General features: G+C 37.3%; 2 protein-coding genes across 3 annotated transcripts in view; both read right to left on the bottom strand.

Moving 5' to 3' along the window:
* LOC127434224 (cytoplasmic protein NCK1-like) overlaps positions 1-268 on the bottom strand; it is a 73674-nt gene extending 73406 nt beyond the window's left edge. The window contains exon 1 of one of the 2 annotated variants that reach the window (XM_051686785.1): positions 107-268. The gene's annotated coding sequence lies outside the window, so the exon portion shown is untranslated. The remainder of the gene's footprint in view (positions 1-106) is intronic. The other variant, XM_051686786.1, reaches the window with a different exon arrangement.
* An 8499-nt stretch (positions 269-8767) lies between these two features.
* On the bottom strand, positions 8768-13081 carry LOC127434410 (solute carrier family 35 member G2-like). The gene is made up of 2 exons (XM_051687136.1): positions 12827-13081; positions 8768-10441 (listed from the first exon to the last, which is right to left on the bottom strand). Exon 2 carries the CDS (start codon positions 10419-10421, stop codon positions 9177-9179), a length of 1245 nt encoding a protein of 414 aa, XP_051543096.1. The 5' UTR covers positions 10422-10441; positions 12827-13081; the 3' UTR covers positions 8768-9176.
* Between the last annotated feature and the right edge of the window lie 10498 nt (positions 13082-23579).

The raw sequence follows: 23579 nt of genomic DNA, 5'->3' as shown, positions 1-23579 counted from the left end.
TGGTTGTTTCTAATCAGTTAACCCATCAGATCCACTGCTTTAGCTCTATGCGCTTCAATGAGACATTAAAACTCTTCAACTGTATTACATATAACCTTTATCTTACCTCTTAAATGATCCGATCCGATCCGCACCGGTGGCTCCTGATTTTTCGCCGTGTATGATCAGCACTATTTAGATTACAGACGTTGTTTTTTTGTTTTTTCAGCTACATGCTATGATGGTTAATGGGAAGGCTTTCCAATGTATCCAGAGTGAGAACTGCGTCTCGACCCAACTCACTGCTGCGGTAACTAACTTGATGAAGGAGGCGGGGCTATGCAGAGTTTCCCATTGGTTTTCCCAAGAGCACTCTGTTTCCTCATTGGTCGATTGCAACGTCCATCATTTAACGCTGCGGTCGAGCCGAACGTGTGTACGCATGTAACACTGGGCAATGTGGAGTTTCGGTGGTAGGTCAGTTTCGCTTATTTAATCATTTTGTTCTAAAAATGATGCATTTTGAGAGTCTGTAATAGTACAAGCAAGATTGATCTGATTATTCAGAAAAACAGCACGATTTCAAAGGTGATATTGCTTTTATATAACACTTTAACAAACAAGTAAACAATTTAAAATCACTCACATTTCAGGAAAAAAATTGGACAGTTTAGTTTGTGCATTTCTTCACTTAAAAATAAGCGAATCAATTGATGGCAATCGAAAATTCACTTATAGTAAGTGTTAGGTATGTTACTCTAGAAAAGTAACCCAATACAAATTACTAATTACTTATCTAAAAATAGCAATCTAATTATTTTACAAATTACTTCAGCTAATTGCTTTACTTTTAAGTTACTTTCTAAAACCCTCCACAAACGTTTTTTTTTTTTTTTTTTTTTTTTTTTTTTTTTTTTGCTCATAAATAATATTAAGTTATGGCTGGTATTGATACAGATTTCCCGATTCGATTCCGATTCACTAGCTCTCGATTCGATTTCAATTCGATTTCGATTCATATGAGTATATTTAAGTTATAATGTCCCTTTTGCTTACATATGAAAGAAATCATTTCCCAGCTAATGCTGTTGATTATACAAGGGACCTTTTAACTAGTTAAATTTTAACTAATACAATTTTACTAATTATATTTTATGTTTTTTTTTAAAATCATTTTTATCAGTTTTCAATCAATAAATAGATATTGTATTTCATATATTTTTTGTTACACATTTATTGTTTCATTGCATAATTTGTACTATTTAGAAGTATTTACATTTGTTGAACATGTGCTAAAGAAACGGTTCTGTCTCTTTAAGAAAACCAGCTGTTCTGGAAAGAGTGTCTGTAAATGAGCGCATATTAACAAGAGACTCAAAGGACTTTATCTCATCTGTGCTATGCGTGATTACAATAAAACAATTATTTCTATGTTGTTTTTGATCAACAACTGACTGCAAAGCACCGAAAGAGTATTAAAATAGGCATTATTCAGTGACAAATGGATTATGTGGATCTTGTCTTTGGACACACAAAACGAGTCAAACCAAACTTTTACTCCCAACACACACTGAAAGAATCTCACTGCTGAATACTCCACCACTAAACTACACAACCACTCCTGAGTGAAATCTAAAGATTTACCAGCCAGTTGCCAAATATATACATTTTATTTGCATAGTGCGAAATTTGGTTGCCAATGCAAGTGATTTCCTCTGATTGTAGTGGAGGATTGCACATAGAATACATAATTACCTTAATGGAAATCAGTAACTGTCATTTGATTTCAGAAATTTAAAGTAATTTTATGTAACTAATTAATTTGTAATCAGATTACACCCAGCATAAAATATGCTAATTTGTCACCACTTACTGCCGTAAAGATGCAGAAATATATTTCATGTATTTCAATGAATAAATCTCCAGAAATGATCACTGAACGAATCAGGGGAAGAAATCAACTGAACAATCAACTAGAATCCCAATCACTTTTGGAATGTATCTCCTCCAATCAGATTTGAGAACCAGGAATAACTTTTGTTATATAATAGGAAATGTTCCAGATTGCTACTTCATCATAATTTTCATCAGTTATTCTGAATGTATGTTGTCATAAATAAAAAACAACAACATGCAAAGAGGACAGTCATATATACTTATAGTAGTCAAAGGTAATCAGCCGTGATTAAGATAATCGTAACATCACACCCTAAATGATTAAAAAATGGCTTTAGGTGGCCTGGGTAGCTCAGTGGTAAAAGACGCTGGCTACCACCCCTGGAGTTCGCTAGTTCGAATCCCAGGCATGCTGAGTGACTCCAGCCAGGTCTACTAAGCAACCAAATTGGCCTGGTTGCTAGGGAGGGTAGAGTCACATGGGTTAACCTCCTCGTGGTTGCTATAATGTGGTTCGTTCTCGGTGGGGCACGTGGTGAGTTGAGCGCGGATGCTGCGGTGGATGGCGTGAAGCCTCCACACGCGCTATGTCTCCGTGGCAACGCGCTCAACAAGCCACGTGATAAGATGCACGGGTTGATGGTCTCAGACGCGGAGGCAACTGGGATTCATCCTCCACCACCCGGATTGAGGCGAATCACTACGTGACCACGAGGACTTAAAAGCGCACTGGGAATTGGGCATTCCAAATTAGGTGGAAAAAAATAAATAAAAAATTTGGCTTTAAAGATATGGACAGTATAGCAGACACCATGCATCAAATGGTTAATAATAATACATGATATGCTATAATATTGATATTATTGTTTATAATATTTACAATTTTGTTGTTGTCTAAAGAACATACTTAACTCACATTTGTGACTGCTATAAAATGAACTGAATTCAAGTATGAGATTTGGTCAAATAGAAAAATCCTGTTATGGCTTGAGATGATCTTAGCTGTTAGATAATCATATCAAATAATACTGCAGAAGACAGCGTGTGCTCGTCACTTCAGAAAAACTGCGGAAGTGACTGTATGGTTTTATATCATACATATGTTAATATTATGTATTTTAATATTGTGTAATGTTACATAGTATCATTATCAATAACAGATGACCATATCTTGTGCATTTGTTATGACCATACCTCAAACCTAACCTGAATTAGCTGCTTTGTATGGGCACATTCAAGGGCCCTCACACATGGCTGATAGAGCCATTATAGGGGTGCACAGCGCACTGCAGGATGCAATCTGTTTCCTGCCCAAACAGATGGACTTTACTGTACATGTCCCATATACCAGCCCTGCCTTCTTCTGTCCCTCATATGAACACTGTCTAAACCCAAATAGTCCTACATCACATTTTTAATACACCTTGTAAAAGTAAGAGGATTTTAAAGATCTAGTCTCTTTCTGATTCAAGGATGAAATTGTAATGCTAATTCACTCAGTGTGGCCCAGCATGTGTGAATTCATAAAGAGACAGGAAAGGAAATGCCATGAACATAGCAGGCTACACATATTGTGGTAAATCACATTTCTGCTGTTGTTAATACTGTTATATACCTTTTTTCAGCCTATGTCATGATAATATTTTTGCAAATAACCTCAGCAGTTCACGGTAATTTTAATACATTTCAGTATCTGTCATGACTTTCCATCTTGACACATACATTTGTATACTATTTACCCACAAGATGGGTAAATAATGACCGATTTTTTTATTTGTGGCTGAAGGAACTCCAGAAAGCAATAAAGAAATGTTTCAAAGTGCCACCTTGTGGTACAGTAGGTAAATCTCATGGTCTCACCATTTAAAAGACTTATTACAAAAAATATATCTCCAGGCCCTGCCAACAAGCTAAGCAGCATTGCTATCATGGCTACAGCTTTCATGTGCCTGAGGGAAACAATGATTACTTATATCTTATATATACCCTTTATGGTAGGTGTAAAAAAAGGAGTAAATGAAATCACTCTGAAAATAAGAACTGGTAAACAGCAGAAGCAGAGCAGCTCAGTGTTGGGTGTAATGCATTACTAAGTAATTAATTACTGTAATTAAATTACTTTTTCATTGAAAAAAGTTAAGGGATTACTCTTAATTTTTCAGTAATTTAATTGCATTTACTTCTGATGTAATTGCGTTAGAATATAGAACAATTCTATATAAAACAATAGTGAATTTAAAATTGAAATGTAACATCAAATGTTAAAATATATGTTTTCTAATTTAACGCTGCCCCCTTAAATTCTTTGGCCAGTTCATGAATAATTTATTTGATTTTATTTGATTTATTTGAAAGAATTAAAAAAACAGTTTCATGTCTATCCTTGTATTTTTCATCTGGTCGAGGTTGATAAGGGTTTTAGACAGTAATTAGTAATAAGTAAAGCAGTTACCTTAAAAAAAAAAGTAATTTGTACAGTAATCTAATTACACTGTAGAGGCAAATATTTCCATTTTGAAAAAATGTTGCCACACTCACATAATGTTCATGAGATGAGGCTGAATATACTATATATTAACCTCTTATGCTCTGCAGGATGTTTGGGCTGCCGCCTGAACATTTCCACACTCAAATTTAAAAGCTCCCTGTTTACACATAGAGTGGACTAATTTCATAAAAATTGCCTCATTGTACAGATAACCCCCTTACATTTTAAGAAATTATTGCAATAATTAATAAATAACATTTACAATTTTATGATAAACATAATTTAAAAAAATATATTTTTTTATGTCTAAAGTTTAAAATCATAACATTTCAGTTCTGTGTCCTCTATTTTCAGGCAAAAAGGCTTATTTTGTTCCACTGGATGGTAGCAAGTACTAGAAAAAAAAGGTTGTTTCCTCTATCACCTTCCAACACATTATACTGATCTGAAATGTAGGTGGTGCTCAAACACATTTTTGCCCTCGCCATAGACAACAAGTCTTTTTTTTTTTGAAGTGCTGAGAGCATTCATGCTGTTTTGTTGAATATCTTCTGAGTTGTCTAGAAGCCCAATCTAGGTGTCATTGGAAAATCCCAGCTTTACAGTGATGTGTAACATTTCATTTTCAAAAGATGAGAACCGGTTATGCAGATTATTTTTTTCTCTTACTTTTTCTACCGAACTTCATATTTTGTAAAAAAATAAAATAAAAAATTGTTATGCAACATTGGATTATTAACCCAAGCAAGCTCACAAACAAGTAATTTCTTTAATTCATTTTAAAGCTAACAACCCAAGGTAAGGCTATTATTCGGGGTTTACAGATCAGTAGCCAGCACAGAAAAGAGACGTTTTAATTTTATGACTTACCAAAATAAAATTTCACTTTGTGATATTTTAAAAAAATTATTCATGCTGTGGTACTATGGCAACAAAATAAACTGTACAGCTTTCATTTGATATATGATTTTGTCTGTTTGTGTATTATGTGAAGGACTTTTTATATTCATTTAAAAATGTCTACCATGTAATCTCTAGGTGGGGCCAATTTGTGACTAATGTTTTCAGGCCCTATTTTGTTATTTTGTCTAACTAAATACAAAAGTGATGGGGTTCTCTAAAAGTTCAGATTCTAAGCTTTCAAATGATACCACATATGCCTAACTTATGCATCCAGGGACTTCAGTGTTTTAAGTGATAAAACGGCTTGCCATATAGCACCTCCCCACAGTAAGAGTTTAAGAGGTTTTTATGGTGTAAAAAACCTGCACAGCACCTATAGAGGCCAGCTATTAACCTTAGTTTATGTGTCAGACAGGGACTACAGGTGCATCTCAATAAATTAGAATATCATGGAAATGTTCATTTATTTCAGTAATTCAACTCAAATTGTGAAACTTGTGTATTAAATAAATTCAATGCACACAGACTGAAGTAGTTTAAGTCTTTGGTTCTTTTAATTGTGATGATTTTGGCTCACATTTAACAAAAACCCACCAATTCACTATCTCAAAAAATTAGAATACATCATAAGACCAATAAAAAAAACATTTTTAGTGAATTGTTGGCCTTCTGGAAAGTATGTTAATTTACTGTATATGTACTCAATACTTGGTAGGGGCTCATTTTGCTTTAATTACTGCCTCAATTCGGCGTGGCATGGAGGTGATCAGTTTGTGGCACTGCTGAGGTGGTATGGAAGCCCAGGTTTCTTTGACAGTGGCCTTCAGCTCATCTGCATTTTTTGGTCTCTTGTCTCTCATTTTCCTCTTGACGATACCCCATAGATTCTCTATGGGGTTCTGGTCTGGTGAGTTTGCTGGCCAGTCAAGCACACCAACACCATGGTCATTTAACCAACTTTTGGTGCTTTTGGCAGTGTGGGCAGGTGCCAAATCCTGCTGGAAAATGAAATCAGCATCTTTAAAAAGCTGGTCAGTAGAAGGAAGCATGAAGTGCTCCAAAATTTCTTGGTAAACGGGTGCAGTGACTTTGGTTTTCAAAAAACACAATGGACCAACACCAGCAGATGACATTGCACCCCAAATCATCACAGACTGTGGAATCTTAACACTGGACTTCAAGCAACTTGGGCTATGAGCTTCTCCACCCTTCCTCCAGACTCTAGGACCTTGGTTTCCAAATGAAATACAAAACTTGCTCTCATCTGAAAAGAGGACTTTGGAACACTGGGCAACAGTCCAGTTCTTCTTCTCCTTAGCCCAGGTAAGACGCCTCTGACGTTGTCTGTGGTTCAGGAGTGGCTTAACAAGAGGAATACGACAACTGTAGCCAAATTCCTTGACATGTCTGTGTGTGGTGGCTCTTGATGCCTTGACCCCAGCCTCAGTCCATTCCTTGTGAAGTTCACCCAAATTCTTGAATCGATTTTGCTTGACAATCATAAGGCTGCGGTTCTCTCGGTTGGTTGTGCATCTTTTTCTTCCACACTTTTTCCTTCCACTCAACTTTGTTAACATGCTTGGATACAGCACTCTGTGAACAGCCAGCTTCTTTGGCAACGAATGTTTGTGGCTTACCCTCCTTGTGAAGGGTGTCAATGATTGTCTTCTGGACAACTGTCAGATTAGCAGTCTTCCCCATGATTGTGTAGCCTAGTGAACCAAACTGAGAGACCATTTTGAAGGCTCAGGAAACCTTTGCAGGTGTTTTGAGTTGATTAGCTGATTGGCATGTCACCATATTCTAATTTTTTGAGATAGTGAATTGGTGGGTTTTTGTTAAATGTGAGCCAAAATCATCACAATTAAAAGAACCAAAGACTTAAACTACTTCAGTCTGTGTGCATTGAATTTATTTAATACACGAGTTTCACAATTTGAGTTGAATTACTGAAATAAATGAACTTTTCCACGACATTCTAATTTATTGAGATGCACCTGTATATCTGGCACCAATGGCACTAAAGGGGTAAGCAAACTAAAATCAAGTTTTATTGAAAAATTGTGTCCTTAAGATTTTAATAATGTAGTAGGCCTTACTGTCTTATAAAAGCAATAGTATTGGATTTAGTGCTATATTGTGAATATATTTTTGGCTGAAGGCCTGGCACATTGAGCCTAACAGCACTGCCCTAGTGATGGCTAAATTTACAATAAAGTGCATATAATAATGTGCATATATCATATTTGCATGAATAATTTACAAAATACAGTGTATTGCTTAAATATAAAACATCTGGTTGGAGAGTGACAGTCTATCATGTGGAATAAGTGTACATTTGTGGAAAATTGGTATGTCAGAATTGTAATGGAAGACAATGTAGCTTTGGTTCCGCAAGAATTGGGATACGTGGTTTTTAGACAAAAACTTGTATATCTTTTGTCTGGATTTACGGTTTTCTGATGAGATAAGAAGTACTAAGACCCCTGTTTTCTGAGCACAAATTCCTCCATCACTCAGGCAGGGATGGTATTGATCGCCTTGGCAAAGGGAGACAGGATTGAGAAAAATCAATACAGTTTAATTTATAACATTTGGCAAGGGTTTTTGTTCGCTTTAGATATATAAATATGAATGAGTCTAATCTTGAAATTCAGTTTTAAAACTTGTTCTACACTAGGCTACTATTCTGTTCTGATGGCAGGAAAAAATATTCTAAACAAATAATAAAATGAAACTATACATTGTGTAAAGTTAGGATAGAAAAATAATTAGGTTGATCAACTTTTCAAGGGGAAGAGAAATCGTCCCATATTGTAGTTGACGTCAAAGGTCATGTGTTTTAAACTACAGTATTTTGGCAGAAATTCATCTGTCACTTGGTGAAAGCTAGCCAAATTAGGCAGATGCGAACCAAACACAAACCAAACTAAATACAGATTCACTTTAAATGAGAATAAACAGGCTTTTTGTGCATTGTGTTATTTGCTTAATATGATAAATACATAATTGTAATAATTTTCAATGTCAGATTTCAAGGACATTTTTCTTAAAGGAATGTTCCTGGTTCAATACAAGTTGAGCTCAATCAACAGCATTTGCAGCATAATGTTGAAAATAATTCTGACTTGCACCTCGTTTATTAAAAAACATGGTTTCAGTAAAGCATTTACAATGGAAGTTAATGGGGCCAGTCCAAAAATGCTAACAAAACACATTGTTTAAACCAATACATGTTAACATGATTTTAGTGTGACAAAATCCTTAGTAATCTTATCTGTGTAAAGTTATAGTGCAAATACCGGGTTTACAGAGTTTATCATCAAGTCTTGTGGCTATACTAAATAAACTATGTGTATTTAAGCATTTCTGAACTGGCCCCATTTACTTTCATTGTAAGTGCCTTACTCTCTCTTTTTCTTTTAAATAAAAAAGAGACGAGTCAATTTCTGTTGTTGTTGTAGAAATCAACATTATGCCACAAATTAGAACATTTCAGGATTATAAAACACAAAAAGGTAACAAATCCAACTTTAAGTGTGTGGCTTAAATTGGAACTCTAAAGTCTGAAATATCTGCAATGGTATCTGGTTCCGGCATCCCGCTATTTATAGATTTAGGCTTATCTGCTCTATACAGGCTACTGCATCTTATTCCTGTTTTAATGGCACTGGAAAAATCAATGCTATCAGAGAGGGGCACTATGGATCATTGCTTTTATTTTCACACATCAACAGATAGCAAAGACATTACACCAATGGCACTCTTCCAACGACACAACTGAAAATAAACACAGAAGATCCAGACATTCATTGATTGCACATTTCTTAGAGAAGGAGGCTGGAAAACACTGCACGCACGCACATATACATGCCCCCTCATGTGCTCAAGTACACACACATTGACGCGCTCATTTTATTGGTGAGTCCAATATCTCCTGGTAATCCTGTCGAATGGCCCTTCCAACCCAGTAGAGCTTCAGACCTGTGAGAACAAACACGCTGACCATGATAACCAGAGCTCCGAAGACATCGTAGACGGAGGGGATCATTCGTAACACAATGAGCTGAAGGAGCATGGCTACCACTATCTCCAGATGTTGCACAGTGCTGACCAAAGCTGGATGGAACTTGTTGAGAGCATAGTAGACGCCCAGGAATGCCACGGTTGAGCAGATACAGATCCCGATGAGGTAGCCCCAGGTCTCTCCGTCCAACGGAATGATGGGTTCTTGCATGATGAACATAGTGGACGCCCCCCACACGGTTCCCGTCCAGCCAAATGTGAAGAGCGCTGTCCACATGCTAACGCGCTCTTTGATGGCTCGGTACACTATCATGGACAGCGCTGCGGTAAGACCTGCCATTACAGTCATGGTATACCCAAACGCTTCTTTCCAGAAACCCAGAGGGGACTTCTCCTCATCTGCGATGTTGGGGATCATGACTAGACAAAGACCGAAGAGACTACCTACAACTGTCACTACGTCAGTGTAACCGAGACGTTCGTCTAGGAGCAAGAAGGCCAGAATGGCGCTGAAAACTGTGGTGGTTGCCCGCCACATGATGGTGCCATTACTTGGCGGAACGATTGCAAAGGATGTGTACGCACACGTGATGGAGATGACGTTGCAAACCCCATAGAAGAACAAACGCAATCGATAGCCCTTAGGCCCAAATGGAGCTTCTTTGTAGTAGAGGACCACCAGTACGGACAACACTTGAATCACAGAGCGGATGAAGATGAGCTCTAATGATGGCACTTTGGAGCGATCTGCTGCCAGGCGTGTAATGAGGGCCACGCAGCCGTGAGCAATGGCTGCTCCAAAAAGGGCACCCCAAGTGACACGCGAGGCTAAGACAGAGGCCTCGCCAAAGCTTGCAAGCTGGCCACCCACGCCTTTATCTTTCTGCTCGGGTTTGGGGTAAGAATCCATAGTGCCGAATAAAGTCCTGCCATGACCGCTCTCTGACACCAGTCTCTTACTGGGGTTATTGTCCATGAATGAGCCGAAGTCCTCAAAAGATGGAGCGTCATCATATCCTTCGTCGCCCGGCTGGGGAAAATGTGTGTCGTATTTCACCGTGACTGTGTTGGGGTGAATTTTAACCCTCTTTTTTGAGCCGTACTGCTGCCTTGTTGGGGACAGATCCATTTTTGTTGGCTACAGAAGAACTGTGAAACACATGAACAGAATAACATTAACTGATATACAAATATGTGAATAAAATGAATGAAATGTTTTTTTTTTTATATAAATATTGTGTAATATAAGTGTGCATATGATATGTGTAATTCTTTCAGTGAACACAATGACATGCACATTCTTAAACCGATTATGCTTAATATGCCGAAAACGTGTAAGGTCATGTAAATGACGGTTTTTCTTTATCGGGGAAGTGTTGTGCGCACACCTGCTTACATTTTGACATTCAAAAGCAGGGAATAATCAGATTATTTCAAATCTCTTGTAAATGCAGTTTTCTTGCATTGTTGGATTTTTTAATATAACCTGATTTTTGGGAGTATACAGCATATTGGTGTGCATGTAAACACGTTCAATATTAAAATACATTCTCCTGGTTCATCTTAAGTAAGCCATTTATAGGTTAATTTATTAAATATTAATAAACATAAACTTTGCACTTTTCTTTTGTTTGAGCAGCCCGACCAGCCCAACGTCGCATTGGTGTGAGTTTAGGACAAAACTATCTGGCAAATGGTGGAAGTGTTTGGGAAACCTGCTCGAAACAGTTATTACTTTTGCAATTTCTTTTGGTGCCACCAGGGGTGGACTGGGAAGAGAAATCAGCACGGGATTTTACATAGAAACTGGACCAAAAGATTGGTGTCGCTGTCCTTTTCTGCATATCGTGGCGCTGTTTTGTGGCCTGTTCTGCATAACGCGCCGGCCCATTTTAGCTTATCGCAGCCCATTCTGTCCTGTTTTGCTGCCGGCCCTTCGGTTCTCCTGATGGCCAGTCCGCCCCTGGGTGCCACTATAGTTGCAAAGAAATGACACACTTCACCTGCCCAATTCCCACACATTTTCTGCTCATTTATATCATTAAATTGTATTAAATTTAGAATTTATATTAGATATTGATATCAACCATTAAAAAACCCACATCAGTCAACCACTATACTCCATGCTGAAAAAGGATAAAACGATACATATACCACACAGTATCATAAGCCTATGTAAGATACATGATTTTATGCGTGTTTATAAGGCATTTAGGGTCAACCTAAACATTGTCTTAAAGGGAGGTGGGGCTATCTTTTATAGTGCACAATAGAAGCATATGTTTTGCCAACTCAAGCTTACATGATGGTTTCACGTGCATGCAGAAGAAAATCTTACATAATTCATAATTTGCTACTTCAGTGGTCCCTTTCTCACTGCTATCACTGTTTCTCTCTCTCTCTTTCTCTCTCGCCGCCCCATGTGCAAAGCAATTTCTATATTTAAGTGCTGTAGTGCCTGCTCAGATAAGCAGAGTTTGATTCAGTACGATGGGGAAGAAATTATGTAACAGGGAAGGAAACTGGCGATGGGGTTGCACTTGGATTGCAAAGCTAAAATCACAATCAGAAAATTCTGCAATCATTAAATAATGTATAGCATTCAGGACTAAAATAAGAAAATAAGATATATAAATATGAAGCTGGGTTTTCTTACAGTTCAAAATCCTGATTAAAGGGCTGCAAATATCCTTCAAATTATATCCTTTAAAAGATCATATTCTGCTTGAGAGCAACCCACAACCAACAAAATCTGATCTGATTCTTAGACCTGATTGAAAGCAAACATTAGACACCTCCACCAACAAAAACCCCACCAGGGGGCAACAATAACAACAATATCCTCTTGATGAGATCCCATCTATTTCCTTTAACCACACAACTCACAAAAAAAAAAAAAAATAAAGTAATCTTATAGGACAAAGGTATAGCCTGAATTATATTGGCATATTGTCCCCATGGCACACCGCGTGGCTGCAGACTGGTTAAATCTTGTTAGGGGAAAGAGGATGGTTTATTGGTGGTCTGCAGGGGGCACAGCCTATGAACCACAGCAACAGCCTGAGAGCAACTGCTCTTATTTGTGCAAAAAACCCGACAAATGGAAGATGATATTATGCATCTATCATTATTTCAAAACCATAATAGCTCAGATTGAATGATAGAGAGAGATCGAATTGGAGTAGATGTTTCACGCTCCTGATAATGAATAGAAAATGCGTTTCTAGACAGATATGACATTTATCATGCGTTTTGTTTTATTCTGTTGCATTTATTCGAATGCAATCCAATGCATTTCCACTCATTGCAGACAATATATTTTGCTCTCCAAAATGAGATGCAAAAGTAATGTTTATGAATAATTTAGATTTTTCAGAAGCAATTTTATACATTGATGCGTAAAACATGCACATTCTTGCTATGCATCAGTGACGAGGCGTCATACTTATGATTCTCATCCAGCAAATATGACGAGCACAAAATGCGTTCCCATATCGCACATCAACTGAATCAAATCAAGCTGTTTGCACTCACCACGCTTCTCTCAAAGACAGGATCCCGCAGTTTTTAAAGCTCTTGAGAATGTAACACAAGTGTTTTAATTCATTGGCTTCAAAATACGGAGAATTGCGCTTGCCATGTCTCCATCGTTTCCTTCATGGACGCGCTGGACGTCTCCAAGGTGCGCGCATTCTCCACACGCCTCCTGATGCTCGCGTTTCTTCTGGGGTAAAAGATAGAGGAAATGCCCCCCAAGACAATCCCTCTTATTTCCTATATGGGTGGGGCAGTAGGCCATGTGAATAATGTTTCCACCTAAAAACATCATCTTCACAGTCATATCCTGCTGAGTTTACCTTTTTTTTTTTTTTTTTTTTTTTTTTGATTTTTCCCCTTTTTCACCCAATTTGGAATGCACAATTCCCAATGCGCTTTTAAGTGTAGTGATTCACCTCAATCCAGGTGGCAGAGGACGAATCCCAGCTGCCTCCACGTCTGAGACCGTCAACCCGTGCATCTTATCCTGTGGCTTGTTGAGCGCGTTGCCACAGAGACATAGCGCGTGTGGAGGCTTTACGCCATCCACCCCGGCATCCACGCTCAACTCACCACACACCCCACCAAGAACGAACCACATTATAGCGATCACGAGGAGGTTACCCCATGTGACTCTACCCTCCCTAGCAACCGGACCAATTTGGTTGCTTAGTAGACCTGGCTGGAGTCACTCAGCATGCCCTGGATTCGAACTAGCGAACTAGTGAACTCCAGGGGTGGTAGCCAGCGTCTACTCACCTCAATCCGGGTGGCGGAGGACAAGTCTCAGTTGCCTCCGCTTCTGAGACAGTCAATCCGCGCATCTTATCACGTTGCTTGTTGTGCATGACACCACAGAGACTCACAGCGTGTGGAGGCTCGTGCTACTCTCCACGATCCACGCACAACTTACCACACACCCCACTGAGAGCGAGAACCACTAATCGCGACCACGAGGAGGTTACCCCATGTGACTCTAACCTCTCTAGCAACCGGGCCAATTTGATTGCTTAGGAGACTTGGCTGGAGTCAAAGATGTATCTTTCATATCAAATAAAATTCCATCAAATAAAAATGTAAAGTATTTCGTTTTTTAATTATATTTTGTTAAATATCTTATGAAAGATTACTGATTGTTATGAAACTGAAATGTCTAAATCGTAAAATTATGTTTTTGAATGTTGTTTGTACAACCATTCTTGCATAAATTAAAACATTTTTGTGTAAATCATTGGTATAACCATTCCTACATACATTTCTGAATTTTTCTGTAAATCGTTCGTAAAACCATTCTTACTGTACATAAAATGTTGAATTTCTGTGTAAATCGTTAGTAGAACTGTTCTTACTGTATATAAAATGTAAAAAGAATGTCTGCATCATTCATAAAACCATTCTCTTTTTTTGGATTTTCTCCCCTTTTCTCCCCAATTTGGCATGTCCAATTCCCAATGCACTCTAAGTCCTTGTGGTGGCATAGTGACTCGCCTCAATCTGGGTGGTGGAGGATGAATCTGAGACCATCAATCTGCGCATCTTATCATATGGCTTGTTGAGCGTATTACTGCGGAGACATAGCACACGTGGAGGCTTCACGCTATTCTCTGCAGCATCCACGCACAACTCGCCACATGCCCCACCGAGAGCGAGAACCACATTATAGTGACCACGATGAGGTTAACCCAATGTGACTCTGCCTACCCTAGCAACCTGGCCAATAGGTTGCTTAGGAAGCCTGACTGGAGTCACTCAGCACGCCATGGACTCGAACTTGCGACTCCAGATGTGGTAGTCAGCGTCTTTACTCACTGAGCTACCCAGGCCAATGTGGTGTAAAACCATTCTTAAATAAATTGTCACATTTTTGTGGAAATCATTTGTAAATCCATTCGTAGAGTATATACATTGTCAAAGAACTGTGTACATTGTTCGTTTAACCATTCTTACGTAAACTTACAGTACATAAAATGTTGAATATCTGTATATATTATTTGTAAAACTATTCTTATTGTAAATATAATTTTAAAGAATGTGTGCATTGTTCGTAATGCCATTCTTACATAAATTGTTGCATTTATGTGTAAAACGTCCTTTTCTTACTGTACACAAAATATCAAAAAACTGTGCACATTGTGAAGCCATTATGTAATTTATGATTCTTACGTAAATTGTGAAACCGTGTAAATTGTTTGTAAAACCATTCATAGCTAAATTGTCGAATTTCTATTCAAATTGTTCTTTAAAAACCATTCTTACAGTACATAAAATGTCATAGAACTGTGTACATACAATCATCCATATGTAAATTGTAGAATTTCTGTGTAAATCTTTCTACTTGTGTTTCATGAATGGGATTCATAGCGTTTAATTTCAGCATCAGAGGGAAATAATTAAAAATGTTGGACTGTGATAGCAAATACGTTACATGAATTAACTGTCAATATATATATATATATTGCTGTTAAGTTATGGGTCTAGAAATTTGCATTCAGTCTGTACTTATAGAAACATCACTTTCTGATTTTCTTGACTACATTGTTTCATAGATAAGCAGAGTTTCAAATCCAGTTGCGGTGGATCATGAATTTGTTACTGCAGCAAATAACATTTTTGCTGGCCTAATCTCATTTTAGAGTCCTACTTCAAAGCCCATTGAATTTATATAAACAAAGGAAGATATGAAGGCTTAAAATTGCTGCTTGAGTTTCAAACAATCTAAAGCAGCACTTCCACACACATGCACACACACACACACACACACATATATATATATATATATATATATATATATATATATATATATATGTATGTATATATATATATATATATATATATATATATATAAAACAACATTTTTGCATTTTCTGAATAAAATGTGAGCACCACAATACTAAGGTTTTTGTGTGTTGTTGCCTAGTCAATAAAAAAAGCCCACCCCCAAGTCTCTCTGAGATTCTTGTCTCTAAATAAGGCTCAGGTCCTCTCCTTCTGCCTGTTTTATCATCTGCAAGGTAAAAATCTGAAGCCAGATCATTTCGAAACTTAATAGCACACCTCTCTTCAGCAAGATACATTATTTGAGGTATCATTTTTATCCACAGCACAAACGGTGCAGAACAAGTTACACACTGAAGATTAATATATAGGATTGGGATAACTCACTCTCTATCTCTTTCTCTCCCTTTTCCTCTCTCTATTCAGGAAAGCCCAGTTATGTGAAAGGAATTATTAATCACAGAGGGAAAGCCAGAGGAGGCTCAAAATAGAGTTCTTGATGTTAACTCCCCACCTCCAGTGGAACAGTAAGTCCTCCCACTGCTTGCTTGCCCAGGCACAACAGTCACTCACGTTGCTAATTCTGGAGGGATGTAATTCATAACAATGCCTGACTGACTCCAGCATTTTCATATCATTCACAACACCAATCCTCTACTCAGCTTTTTTTAACTTTTATTACCATTGCTGTCCCATTCCCATAGACTAAAGTGATGAATCAGGCTAATTTATTGATCAGTACTGATAGATTTGTCAGTAAGGAAAGGTGCTGTCTCCATTTGTATCATAAACTTCACTCTGCTTCATATTTTTGTGGAATGAGGCCTATTTTATGAATGTTTTACCTTCACTGATGACTTTGTAATCTCTGTAGCATGAGTAAAAGTCTTGTCCTGGCTGTTCTAGGATACCTGTCCACACGAAGCGAATCATGGTTCTCAAAAACATCACAAAAAAGCACCATAAATGAATTATGAAAGGAGTCCATAACACTTGTATGCCATAAGGCATACAATATCTATTTGTGAAAAAATAAAATGAAGCCATTTTTCACTGAAAATCTTGCTTTTGCATGATGCATTGAATTGACTTGGAGGATCGAAAGATCGAATTATCGTCATGCCGCTTACCCAAACCCTAACTCTACAAAATGCACTGGAAAGGAACAGATGCGCTAGACTTTCTAGATGTCATGGTTAATGTTATGGTTAATATAATAAATAAATTTACATTTTAAAGCAAAATCGGACGTTAGAAGTGAAGTGCATGCATGCAAAAAAAAAAAAACAAAAAAAAAAACATGATTTGTGTGTCACTTGAGTAATCACTACATTCTCTACAATTTAATGGAGCCTATATCCAAATCCTGACGAGAATAAAATTTTCCATGAGTATAAAAAGAGCATATCACTGTCATAGAAATATGCCTGACATTCAACAAGGACACAGTTAATGCACAAAAGAATGTAAGTAATTCATTGCATACAGTCAATTTACATTACCAACTTCTTATGTCGTGTTATGAAAGAGAATGGACTATGTACTATTACTGTAATAGGACAGTGCAATAACCGGAGAAGAACCTGCAAATTAAATTACATTTGATCCAGCCCATTAGTGCTTTGCGCACACAATTTCACCAAAACCATTTGCACCTAGACTTTGCACATGCTTGCATTGACTTTGCAAATACGACTTAAAGCATAGTGCAGCGCTTAGCGCTAGCACTCGTAAAATAGGGCCCTTGGTGTCAGTGATGAAACCTGACCACGTTGTGCGACATATTTGTATATACCAAAACACTGTAAAATCAAACATACAATGATTGCCCAGTAAACTTCCATTTTTGAGTCAAAATTATATCCTGTGGTATTTCAAAGATTTTCAATAGATTTTAAGTATTATTTAACCCAAAATATTTAAAATTGAAGATTAGAGAGCTGTTCAGCAAAGTTTGCATGGAGAAATTTAATATTAAAAAATAAATAAAAAGACCAAAGACACATGGTTTTTGAATGGGAAATTGCCTCTCAGCCACTTGGGAAATCTACTCAAGAGACAAGTATTGAAATTGTGAGTCTCTTTAGTGTGTGAGCTAAAATCATCAGTGAATAAAAAGGAATGAGCAATTCTATATTGCTTTCAGCAGCTCATATATGCAGGCAATTGACGAGTATATGAAATGTCAACTAAGCCATATTTGATAATGAAACACTTTAGGCAGGTAATTCCAGCCTGGCTGCCCATGAGGTGTCCCATAATAATGACAGTGCAGTTTTAAATGAGATGAAAAGGCTAAATGGTGTTGTGTTCAGTGACACACAAGTTGGAGCATGATATGTTCAATGAATCGAAAACTAAAAGTGACTGTCACACTAATATGCCCATGCAAGATCAAAGACTGCTATTTGTGGATTCTGTGCTGTGTGAGACAAATCAGAGATTTGCATTATTCACATCTTGTTCCTTGTTTAGAAGAGCCTCCTCTGTTTGGCTACTGCAAACCCTATTACTGTCAAACTCCTTAATTTATCTCAGGATTCGCAGAGGTGGTCGTGACATACACGAGAATTAGATTGACATATTTTCTAATGTAAATGTGAGTGGTGCTTGCAAGTGCTAAACTCATTGCCATAGATCTAGGGTGTTGTGGCTGGTTGCCAGAGTATTGATATGTGGTTGCTAAGGTGTTGTGAGTAGTCACCAGGTCATTGCTACAGTATGTGGTTGCTGAGGTGTTCTTAGTGTTTCTAATCACATTGCTATGCAGTTGCTAAGGTGCTAAGTCTATGGGATTCTTTTGCCCATTTTATCGTCTGCCCAATGAAATTGTAAAGCCAGAAATATACTTCTAGTGAAACAGAAGAAAGAACGGTTGTGGCTCATTTGGAACAAAATCAGGCCATAAAGAAGTTCATTGCTGTGGTTTGAAAAAGCTTGCCAGCACGAACTTCCAGGAATACTTCGTAGAGGTCTGCATCCCGAGCTGGGCCTGATGGGACCTGTGAAACCACCGGGTTTCGGGCTGGGTTCGGGTCAGTTTTTCCAAGTATGACTTTGGGTTTGAGATTGTAATTAATGAAAAAATAAACAGGCCTGCCTAACTTGTTTCGTGCACATGCTCACTCAGACACACGCGAATGAGTGAAGAATGTTAGGGGCTGTTCACACTGATCTTGTTTTTGCATGCATCTGCTCTGTTTTTCCATTGTTTTCCTATGTAAGCACTTGCTGGATGTACATCTTTGACCGTTGCACTGTGTCTTGCTGTTTCTTCAGCATATCATGCATGATCAAGTTAAAAAGAACTTCAAGTTTTAAAAAACGCATGTCGAGACACTTGCTTTCTGTTTCATTTGTTTTTCATGTCTAGCTTGTTTTTAGTGCAGGTGTCACAATGATTTGATATTTTGAAGAAGTTCAGACTGTAAAGATGCTGTTACACTGTTAGACATTATTCCAGACTGTTCTTCAAAACCAGAAAAGATTCAGCGCTTGATAAACGGACAAAGTTTTTCCTAATCTGGTCTGGTGTGCTGAGGGGCCGCTGTGCCTTGTTTAAACTGTGTATGTTTTCTGTTACAATACTGTTACATATGTTGCCTTCGATGCTTACATAAAATACAGCCTATTGCAACAGTACTTGCTTCGAGAAAAAATTAAATAGGCAGTGAGCAATTTCGGGTTTGACTCAGGTTCGGTCTGAAAATCTGACAACACCGGTTGGGCCGGGTCAAACGGTTCCAAGAATGGCTCGGGTTTCATTTTAAGGCCCGTGCTGACCTATAATACTTCGTACCGATGGTTAAACACCATCTTACTGACATTGGCCCACATCATCGGTGGACGTGACTCAGTGCTCCACCTACTTTGATGCCAACAATCTTTTTTTCCATTGATTTCTTCACTCAGTGGAGATTAGTCAACATGAACACATTGAAGTGCAGAGTTGCTGAGCTTCTGCAAACTTAGACCTAGACCATGTCGTGATTTTTTGTCACATAAACCATTTACACTTACACCCAATCTCCCCCACCTGCCTGACGCCCTTTTTTACACATATATTTGCAGTAGTATCAATGTCTTTCTTTTAAAACAAGCATAAAACCCTTCTTTTCACAAAATGTAAAATAAAATGCAATATCAGATGGTAACCACACATTATGGCCACGCACAGCATTAGCATTAGCATCATGCGTACTTGTAAACATAAACATTTACACTGTCTACTGCACATACATTATTTACTTTAAATGATCATAGTGTGGCTAAACAGCTTCTTTTACTGTCCACATGTGGAATCTTTTCATAGAATGAGGCATATATTCATTGATAACATATTTTAATGTCACAATGGTTAAAGTTTTACCTGTAGTCTGTTGACAGTGGGCATCTAGCCATGATGTGTGTCTGAACATTCACAAACAGTATACCATTGCTCAACTGTTTCGATCTTCTTTCTAATTCTGAGAAAAAAGACTTTGCGGTGAGTGTCGGAGCCTTAAGTCTGATCAACTAAAAAAATAATAGCACACCTCTCCTTAACAAGCAGCAAGATTTGAGGTGTCAGCGGTGTGGGAGTTATGCACAGTTTGATGTATACTTAGGCTTAGGAGGTTGTTTAAATCCCTATACTCTAGGTATGAGCAATAGTTGTATGCTTGCCTTGGCAAACACTACTAAGTAGCAATCTGTATCAAGCGAAATGTTCAAAGAAACTTTTTCTTAGAAGTAATTAAAATTAAGGTTATTTCACAGTGGAAAGAAGCCATTCTGGTGTTGAGAGATGCTCATATTCTGTCTGTATTATATTAAACAGAGAAGGGAAAAAATAGATTTGTCTTTGGAATGAGGAGTGTGTCAGACCATTTCAGTAGAAAAGCCAGATATGAAGGCATCAATACACATAAAAGTGCTCTTGGCACTCAAAAATAATGCATGCTACTCCTGACTTCAATACAACTGTGAAATGAGGGAAACATTTTTTGAAGAGGATGGATGCACATGCAAAATAAAAGGCAAACAAATAGAATGTCCTAAGGCTGAGAGGTCTAACTGTACCTCTCTTGCAGCAGTAACATGTGATTGTCCATAACCCTGTTTAATAATGAGTCTCAAAGATCAATGTTCGTCGAGGCTCTTTGACATCGGCTAATTGATGGATGTGAGCTCACATGTTGAACCCCAATTACGTCTTTTCAGACATATCACCGCTAGTTGTTATTCTTTTTTCAGCTAACCCCTCTTTTTCTTTCATTGTCTTTCTTTTCACTCTATTCATGTCCTACACATAAATCCTAAAAATAAAGTTTTTTAGATGAATATTTCAGCTCTGTTGGTCCTTACAATGTAAATGAATGGTGACCAGAACTTTGAAGGTAAAAGTCATTATAAAAAAAAGTGGTTAAATCGATGTCTTCTGAAGCGATATGATAAGTGTGGGTGAGAAACAGATCAATATTTAAGTCCTTTTTTAACTGTAAATCTACACATTTACTTTCACTTACACATTCTTGTGTGGAAGTGACTTTCACTTTCACATTCAGCCATTGATTGGTGCTGGTCAAAGGTGTAGATTGATAATAAAAAACAACTTAAATATTGATCTGTTTCTCACCTACACCTATCATATCGCCTCTGAAGACATGGATTTAACCATTGGAGTCTTGTGGATTAATTTATGCCTCCTTTATATCATTTTTGGACCTTCTGAGTTTTGGTTACCATTCACTTGTAGGTCCAATACCATTGTATGGACCTACAGAGGTGATATATTCTTCTAAAAACACTTAGTTTGAGTTCTGCAGAAGAAAGAAAGTCATACACATCTGGGATGGCATGAGGGTAACTAAATGTTAAGAGAATTTTCATTTTTGGGTGAACTATCCTTTAAAGCATTTATAACGTGAGGTAAAATGGCTTAATATTTGGCAGGTATTGCATGAAAGTCACCCTTTGTATGCATGTTGCTATAATTGCATATCAGTTATTTAATTATAAATTATAAACTCATTAATAAACCCCTTTATAACTTGAAAAAGCCGACATATTGTTATTCTCTAGGCTGGGTTTAGGGGTTTTCCAGAATCCCTAAACCAAGACCAACATTTCCAATTGTAACTCCTCCTGGAGCTTTGAAGCTACAATCACCAAACTTGGTACAGACCTGCAGCCTGTTCTGACTTGGGTTGCTATGACTATGGTTTACCCATAACAGATTGTAAAAAAAAAATCCCCAAGATAATTTAGATTTACATTTATAGAATGTTCAAACAGGCCACGATGTGTTCATGATTTCAAACCATCCATCCATCCGATATTTTGTCTGTCTTTCTTGCTATTTTACATTCTTTTTGTTTATCTGTCGGACTGATGGGCCTGTAAAACCTTTATACCCCAAGCTTTCAAAACTATTTGTTAACTGTCAGGCCAGTTTTCTTCAAGCCAACATCAAAGTTTGTCTTGACAAAATTTACACCTAGTTTAGATGAAATCCAGAATGGACTAATTGAAATGTATAGGTAAATTTAATTTTCAAAGTTCAACAAGTACTGTATTAATTAACCTCATTCATTATGAAACTCAAAGGATTTGTTAAGATTTGTATATCTCTAAAGTTGTACGTATATTCTGATCCATAGATAGACCCCTTTTTTAATTAAAATAAGATTTATTTGTCTGTTTTATCACTCGTCTGGTTATCAAGCCATATTTTAAGTTTCATTCATGTCCTTAGCACAAATGCAGTGTGGAGTGAGTTATGGAACAACGTTTAATACTTAGGTAAGAGGTTAGATTTTTTATACCCAAAGCTAAGGACTTTTATACTATAAGTCATACCCAAAGCATGATGAGTAGTAATCTTGATGCTTGGCTTAGCAGGTTTGGCATGTAGCTCGTGCAATTTTCCATTATCTTAATGAGCTCTGCATCTTTTTAAAACAATTCTCGTCTAATTAAACATCTAATTGAGAAAATAATGTACTCATTAATTCCCAGAATTTACAGACTGCAGTGTATTACTGCAAGTAATACAGATGGAGCAATATGAGCATCAGCAATTTGCACAGAAGACGTAGCCAACATATTTCATGCCAGTTTTCATTATGAATAGATTAGAAACTCAATATTACATATGTAACTTGATTTAAGTCTTTACCACAGTGCCTTTATATTCTCAGTCAGAACTGTCAGGCTCAGAGTTGAGCTGACAAGCCAGCAATCTCCCTGGCACAGCCAAAGTTCTAAAGAATAAACGCTGTTGTAACTGTATTATCATACAATCGGATGATTCCCGGATGCCAGTGGTGAACTAACGATCTGATCTCATTGTGCGTGATATTATCATGGCCAACTCCAGAGCAATAATTGCGCTTGGGGTTACAATAACTGCATATACTGAGTCTGACACACAGTCATCTATCTCTTTCTGATACAAAATTCTCTGCCATTAACCATCTGTTCATAACTGGGCATGTTTATAACACGCCAAGAGTTTTTTTTATTATAGATTTATACATATGGATGTGTCTAATCTTCAAAGACTGGTTAGAGTGGGTCGTAACCAAAAAATATGTGGGAGGTCTGTGCTGGTTGAGTCATGGACAGCAGAAAAAAAACATTTCTTAATGTAAATAATACAATGCAACTAACCATTTAATCGTGCATTGCAAATTGATAAGGCTAAGGGTACATATCTTTATTCACTCTGTTACTTACACACTCCTGTGTTATGATGTTGAAACACTTTTTAGGATTTTGAACTTTTAAAACAAAGTATTTTAATAACATACAATGAAAAATAAATATTTAAGATTCAGCACTATTTCTTGATCAAATTAACTCCTTTGTGAAAAAGATCAGATATATTTGAGCACAAGATGCTGTATAGAACATTTTCAAATCATGCTGGATAACATGGATCATTAGATTTTGTCCATTCGTGCCCAAGTACATACTCTGAATACTAAGAAAT

The sequence above is a fragment of the Myxocyprinus asiaticus genome, chromosome 44, assembly GCF_019703515.2.
Source record: "Myxocyprinus asiaticus isolate MX2 ecotype Aquarium Trade chromosome 44, UBuf_Myxa_2, whole genome shotgun sequence".
Taxonomy (NCBI): domain Eukaryota; kingdom Metazoa; phylum Chordata; class Actinopteri; order Cypriniformes; family Catostomidae; genus Myxocyprinus; species Myxocyprinus asiaticus.
Note: the sequence above shows the minus strand (reverse complement) of the source record. Positions and strands in the feature narration are given on the sequence as shown.